Source organism: Hyposmocoma kahamanoa, unplaced genomic scaffold (assembly GCF_003589595.1).
Source record: "Hyposmocoma kahamanoa isolate Upper Pololo Valley unplaced genomic scaffold, ASM358959v1 93, whole genome shotgun sequence".
In the NCBI taxonomy this organism is placed as follows: Eukaryota; Metazoa; Arthropoda; class Insecta; order Lepidoptera; family Cosmopterigidae; genus Hyposmocoma; species Hyposmocoma kahamanoa.
In genome coordinates this window covers 9,261,460-9,269,482 of record NW_020654810.1, presented here as the reverse complement: position 1 = coordinate 9,269,482, position 8,023 = coordinate 9,261,460, and the positions used below count along the sequence as shown (strand labels likewise).

The 8,023-nt window shown below is 39.3% G+C and overlaps 1 protein-coding gene across 1 annotated transcript in view; it reads right to left on the bottom strand.

The window, feature by feature from the left end:
* Positions 1-4,147: 4,147 nt before the first annotated feature.
* Positions 4,148-8,023, bottom strand: part of LOC113237665 (NADPH--cytochrome P450 reductase) — a 32,358-nt gene continuing 28,482 nt past the window's right edge. Inside the window, 1 exon segment of the mRNA XM_026474274.1 lies at positions 4,148-4,398. Within this exon segment, the coding sequence (XP_026330059.1) occupies positions 4,148-4,398 (251 nt within the window).

The following is an 8,023-nucleotide window of genomic DNA, read 5'->3' as shown; positions in this document are numbered from 1 at the left end:
GCGCAAAAAAAATGCGACCATTTCGCACCCATACATATTTATATGAAAGTTGTTTAGCTTTGGCTCTAGTGGCAGCATCTAAGGTCTTGTTAGCTGGTGATAGGTGTTCAGATACGTAAATAAGTGAGTTGTCACCAACAATACCCAAATGTGAACTGCTCAATTTATTGGTCAGTCGCGCCTTGTTGAAGCGAGTCACGGCAGAGTAGAACTCATCATTAATCCTTTTATACCCATTTCTAAGACTTTAAAGGCCTAAAATATAGGAATGCATTTAGTCTTGCATTCAAATAAATTTGTAAAAATAAACTAAATCCAGACTATTTAAAATAATAAGAGATTTCCATATTACATTCTTGCTTTGTAAACAATAGGACGTTCGGTAACTTTCTTGCGATAACTGTGAATAACGTTTGTGGCCTTTGCCGGTCAAGAAGTTCGAGTAATCGTACGGGTGTGACGTCATTTCGGTTCGTTTTCGTATATGTCAGTTTGACGTTTGATTCCGGTGTTGTGATTAAAAACTAAAAGAAATCGAAACGAGTTATCGTGAGGTTCTGAATCGAACCCCTGGTTCAACTTGAAACGGGTTTTACCGGTAAAGTACACCACACAAAATAATTCATTGAACAGATTCAGGTATCAATTCATTTAAAATTTAATAAACTTCATTAATACCAAATTTATTCATTTTATGTACAGTGTATGTGTTACAAGTATTACGTGGGGCGCACTATAAGTTTCCGGAATAAATAAGAAAAAAAATACTATAAATGGTCAGAAATGAATTTATTGTTTCTCAAAATATTCTTCGTTAGCGTTAATGCACTTTTTCACACAAATGAACCAATTTTGAAAACATTTATGCCACTCCTCCTTGACAATCTCTGAAATATATATTTCATACTCTTCGACAGCCTCTTAAGGTGATGAAAATCGTTGACCGCGTAACTGGTTCTTAATTTTTGGAAATAAATAAAAGTCACAAGGTGCCAGGTCGGGACTGTACGCGGAATGGCTCATAAGGTCAACGTTGTTCACCTTCAAAAATTCATTTGTCTATCTGGCCGTGTGAGAACTGGCATTATCGATGATATGGCGTTTACGGTTATTTTTACGGAGTTTGTCAATGACTTCCGGCATACAAATGATCGTGTACCAATCACTATTCACGGTACAACGATTCTCCAAAGCAACAATAGCCACGTGTCCAGTGTTATTAAAAAAAGAAGCAATCATCCGCTTAGAGGCACTTTGCACGCGCGCCACTTTAGTTGGTTTCGGCTCATTTTGAAAGACCCATACGCTCGATTGCTGCTTTGTTTTGGGATCGTAACCATAAATCCATGTTTCGTCACCCGTTACTATGTCTCACACCAAATTTGACGCCCCTTCGTTGAAACTGGTAAGCATGGCATTGCACCAAGTGACGCGATCCGTTTTTTGAGCCTCAGTCAAATTGTGTTGGACCCACCGAGAGCACAACTTTTTACACCCAAATGTTTGTGTAGTATTGATTGTATTTGACTCATGCCTATGTCTAAAGATGCCCGAATCTCATGGTATGTCACATGCCTGTCTGTTTTGATCACACGGCGCACAGCATCGATGTTTTTGTTGTTCACAGCAGTGGACGGGCGACCATCACGATATTTGTCACTGAGATTCACACGACCACGTTTGAATTCTGCAAACTAGCTTTAAATTGTCGCCTTGCATGGTGCTTCATCGCCAAAAGCAGTTTGAAGCCGAGCGAAGCTCCTGTTAAATTACACTTAAAGTCGTAGTAAATCATACTACGAAAATTTTCACGACTTAAATCCATGGTGATGTAAACAACCAATTTCTAAAATGACGCCACAATGTAAAAATAAGAGACAGTCAGATGAAACAAACTGTATTCTACAGCCAAAGAGTTCCATTTAAAATGTTGTAATTACTTTTTAAATGTTGTTTATGGAAGTGGCCAGTTCCGGAAACTTACAGTGCGCCCTATGCATACACATCTAACCAGTACATGTAGGTTATTCCTGCCTAGCGTAGGAGCCTCTTAACAAACGGTCTTAGGTGTTTATAAGGGTCTTCAAATGTTCAAGTTTGCTTGTAGCCAGATGTCACTGGAGGCAACATTGCATTAGCATAGCCAGGCTGTGCGGAATCCTAGTGAAGAAAGTTTAGGACCAATGAAACTTTCGTGACTACAGTTTTCACAAACTGATTTGTTTCCTCCTTGCCCTCAACATTAAGAACAAAACCAGAAACGTAGCGCGAAGACTATAATTCTCTACCCAAGAGTATTTAGGAAACTCACACAGTTCTATACAATTCTCGATGTTTAGGAGACTGGGAGAAGTCCTTGAAAGGCTGCCTTCAAAGATCTAGTTGAAAAAACCTACCATCGGGTTTATTTCTGCAATTATCATTTAAATCTCAGTCTATCTCAGTCTGAAAGGCGAATGGCATATGTATGTATGTACAGTGGTATATCGACTTATGCTCAGTTTGTGGCCGAATTTGAATTGCACACGTATGCCTCACAGCCTTTGGTGGGTTCATCAATATAATAAAGGAGGCAACCGTCTGAACAAGTGAAACACTCGTATTTCCAGTCCTCACTGGTTGGAAGTTCTAAATAAAGTTTGGAAAAGTATTATTTAATTATAAAATGTAGGCAAGCAGTGCACAGTGTACTGCTTGCCTACAACTACACTACTAAATTGGCCTTAGCGGCCCTATTAATATAAGGTTGATTGATTATTTTACACCGGGAGACATTGAATAATTATTATAATAATAATAACGCACACACTCAACATAGCCCGCACTAGGGAAACCTGTGTTGCGGGCGCCATGGACACACACATAGACAACCACAAATTACACCCAAACTCACGAGAGAAATCCAAACATTTCTCCCGACCCGGGAATCGAACTTGGGACCTCTGCGTGGCAGTCCGACATGGTAACCGTTCGTCCACGGAGGCAGGCTATGTAAAGCGAGAGCCATCTTTGGTTCGACACCCGTGTTGTCATACCGCTTATTCTCAGTTGTCACCACTGGCTTTGTTCTCACTAGCGACAAATGAGAAAAAAATCCCATATATTACCAGGTGGTGACAAACGGAATAAAAAAATCCCAGTAGTTGCCAGTGATGATTTCTACTGGCGAGAAATGGGAAAAGAAATCCCATATGTTACCAGGTGGTGACAAAAGGGATAAAAAAATCCCAGTTGTTACCAGTGGCGGTTCCTATTGGCGACAAATGGAAAAAAAAATCCCATATGTTAGCAGGTGGTGACAAACGGGATGAAAAATCCCAGTTGTTGCCAGTGGTGATTTCTACTTGCGACAAATGGGAAAAAATCCCATACATTACCCCTCTATTTTTGCTGCATATCAACGACCTGCTGCTGATGCCCGGATATTTAAGCACAGCACAGTGGTAGAGACTTATATGCCAGACGCCCGAGACAACAGCGAAAAGATCCGTCGTAAACGAGAGGCTATAGCGAATTTTTTTAGGCAAACGCGTCCCATCGTCGGTTAACATCAGGTGAGATTGTGGCCAAGCGTGTCTCTATTATATATTTAAAAAAAAAGGGATAAGTGACAAACGGGATAAAAAGATCTGTTGTTGCCAATGGCGGCAAATGGAATTTAAAATATCCCAGTAGGTTGCCAGTGGTGAAAAAACCAAATGGAAAAAAAATTCGATAGCATGAACGCGGTGCTGTAGCTGATCTATACTATTTTGAACATGTCTTTTAACATTTATTTATTGCATTTTTAAATTACGGAACTAGCCGCGCGCCGGAAGGAAGTTTTAAAAAAGGCAGTATGTGTCCTTTCACAAGATTTAATCAATTAAAATATGCCAAGTTACATAGGTTTGCTTTAAAACTAATTAAGGTATGACCGGTTCGCTACGGCGATTGAGCTCTGTGCTCTCTAAAACGTTACATTGACGAACCTTAATTTCAAACACTGCACTTTAGGGAAATTCGCTAAGGATTCACTGGTCATACGCAATCACTGTTGGTACGCGGCGTCCTTGTGAAGGGTTAACACAGTTAACATGTACATTAACCCTGTAGCACTGGGCTTAAGAATAAGGCTACGGCATCACCTGCCTGTCCTACAAGCCGACTAAAAGGTGCCCTCGGGGTCGCGGACGCCCTGATGGGGGCTTTGGTAGTCCATATAAACAGCGCCTCGACGCCAGACGCCAGACGGCAGAGGTGGTGGTTGCAATATGAGGTGTCGATGTCGGCAGGGACGGCGGGGGGAGTCCGAGAGGAGCCTAAGCAGGTAAAGTGCGTAAGAGGCACCGGTGACTGTAACATGCACAGACGAAGACCTACGGGGCGGTTTTAGTGGGATCTTTGGAAGATTTCTCCCTATTCGCCAAAAGAAAATATTTAGTGAAAATTCTTCACATAGTTTGTTGCAAATAGTTGTATCTATAATAGATACACAATTATTATGAAATATATTAAACGTATTTCCCTATGCATTTGTTAGAAATCTTTTTTATTGGGTAAACTGCTTTTTTACCGTCAGTCATTGTACTTTAATTAATTGAACGACTACAAAATCTTCAGAAGTTATAATTTTGGTAACAATCAACTGAGCCACACGTTATTGCACACCGCTGCGTATGCGAGATACAATGACAAACGCAACAAAATATATAATTTTGGTGTTCATCCAAAAGTATGTATTATGAATGTCACGCTTTATCATTGTACATCACTGGTCAAGTTCAACTCGTGTATAATACATAGGGGTCGAGGCATACTATCGTAAGACTGACTAAGCACAGAACAAAGAGAATTTATTCTTCAACTTCCCACACACATGTACTTATTTAACAACATACTGTGACCGCCTTCCTAGTAATCATCGTCGCTGTTATTAAACTACACAGAAATAAATGGTGCGTTTACAATTCTTAAATTGCACTGTTGTATTGCGTTTTTTCTAAGATATATAGAGGATAGTCCAAAAGTTACCACGCTGGGTCAATAAAAAGTGGAGAATTCACGTTTTCAAAAATGTGTGGATACTTGCTCCGAAATAATTTTAAAATACAGGGTTATTTATAAAATACTAACCAACTCGCCGACCACATTACCTAATGTCATAAACAATAACTTTTGTTCCATGACTTTTTACAGAACATAATAAATTTACCAAAAATAAACTTTTAAGTTCTTTGTACTATATGACACTATTTAGATTTATATTCGGTAGTAAGGTTAGAAGTTCAAATGTGCACGCATCGTTCCCGACGACCCCCACCCCCGCTTCTGCGTCGTTTGTCGTACCGCACAGAGTAATCACTGTTTATTTTTGTACGAAAGTAAAATCTGATGAATTATTAAAAATCATGGAATAAAAGTTGTTAAAAAGTTCCCTCCTAAACAAGCCGGTCGCTGACTACTTTACATCTACCTCATCGATAGTACGGCAAGTTAAATTTTATAAGACTGTGGTCTACCACACTATTACTAAAGCGCGTCTACATTAAATGTACATAATATGGGAAAGGTTTCAGATCCAGACATATTATTAGTATGATCACGCAATGAATTATATAATAATGAAAATATCGCATTCTTTATCGCTCTTATATTACATATACAATTGAGTATATACAAGAATACGTATTTCAACAAAACTAAGGGCATACTTGTCTGAGAGCCTGAAGCACGTTATTATATTTAGTATATAATTATGTACATTGGGCGTTTAACGCTGTTTGCATTGTAGTTATTTTTAATAAGTGCTCATTTGACTTCCATCTCACCTGATGGAAAGTGACGATAAAATCGACAATGGAGCATGAACATTTAGATAATGCTTATTCACTCTCGCCTTGCAAAAGCCCAAGTTATACCGTTGAGGCAACAAGTTTGTAGGCATATATAGTCGTACGCCATATGAATGTGGAAGTTTTATGGGTTATACCGGAGGTCCGAATCATTTTATGAATCCTCCTCTGAACAGGGAGTAAATGCCCGACATGAGTATGGTACTGTAAATCTTAGACAAAAATAACGTTTTGTATTTTTTGTATAATTTCTCATCGAAATTATTTTATATCGGACATCCGATAGCAGATAGACATTCCTCTGCATTAATGAAGCGTGTGAAGCGGGTAACACTCGAGAGACTGTTACCTCGCCAATTAACGCGATTGATCTAATGCTTCCGAACGCCATGATAAGGTATTATGCAGAGGACCTATTAAATGGAAATTTATACTTTTTGTAACATTTATTTTTAAACAGCGTCTACTGGTTCTGCTCTGGATTTTATTTTTGTCTTGTATAAACTTTTCTTTACTATCCTATATCCGACCTTTAAGAAACAAGCAATACGTTTTGGCAAAAGGTGCGTGACACAAGGCACAATAGATCAATCATGCGTATATCGTCATCAACCCGTTTACATGTCCCATTGCTTGGCACGAGTCTCCTCTCAGGCGAGGGATTAGGCCGTAGTCCGTCAAGCCAGTGGTCCAATACGAGTTGAGGACTTTACACGTTTTCCAAGGGCAGTGAATTTTCTTGGACGTGCAGGATTCATTACAATGTTTTCCTTCACCGTCAGCGAGAGGTATTGCAACTAAACATTTACAAATGTACCTACGTAGCATAGAAATTAGAGTGAAATGTCAAGAGCACATCAAGCTTGACACTTAAAATACAACTTTATGCTGCTTAATATTAGAACGGTCCAAAGTACAAACGCTTCAAGGATTCTACAACCGCTCTGGGTTTACCTGTTTGTATAGTTTTTAAGTACATAAGTATTAGATGCAATAATTGCTTTTAAGGAAACAGTGTTTGTCTTCCTTTCTAGGCTTAGTATTCGTTACGAATCCGAGGTTATAGCCTCGCAAAGTCCCATTCGAATCCGGGAAAATACGAATATCGCAAATTAATCCCTGAGAGATTTCGGATTTCATTTTTCGAATTCAGAACTGACAAGAATGGGACGTAGCGCGCAAACGCTCTTAGCATGTGGGGAAATATACAAAACTCCCGTGTCGAGAAACCTTTACCTTCTCTACCGTAACCGAAGATACATGCAATAGATGCCATAGCTCTTTTTTTTATTGCGGTCACACAACCTCTGATGCTACAGGAACAAGACTACGTCAAACTTACGTTTATTCGGCTTGAGCCGATCATCGTCCTGATTTTGATTCAGATCGGAATCGATCCGATCGGGTAGTGTCGAAATCAGATGGGTTTTTGAGCGAGAAGATGAACCTGATTCCTACTATATCTTTCCAATTTGTGAGTTAAATCAACTATTGTACCGATTAGAATTATCAAAAGCTACCGATCGGCCAGTTGTGCATCGCAATTATGCGCCTCGACTCAGAAAAGACGCAGTTTCCGATCAGGAGAGGCAATCAAAATCAAGCTGCTGAAAAGGTTTACGGTCAAACAATAAAGAGCGCTTCCACTTATGCGCGAAACCCACAAGTCGTTTTGAATCATTTTACAAGCACATAAAGCTTTTTCGGACCGCTTAATGCGACTCAGCATCGATAAGTGTGGCGACTCCCTTAAGATTTAATTGTCTAGCTTGACGTTCTCTTGACCTTGTAAACACTGGCACAACACAACAAGCTCTGCTCAATCATTAGTCATTGACCGAGTAGTCAAATTCAAAATATACTGTAATTTAAAATCTAAATCATATAAAAAGTGGGACCAAAAGATACGCCATTTCCTCCCGCTCAAGTTGCAATACCGCCGTTTTAGCAACAAGGCCTTCGAACTACTTTTAGCTTACTCATTATTGAGCATTGCCTATAGAGCAATCAGGTTAAACAGGTAACAAATACTTAAGAAACTTAAAACGTAATATACTAAAAAATATTAATGATTGTTTCTGCTCCTGTACTTTAATCAAACGCACACACTCATAGGCAACCACAAATTACATCCAAACTCACGAGAGAAATAAATGTAGGCCATACAAATATTTCACCCGGTCGGCGGC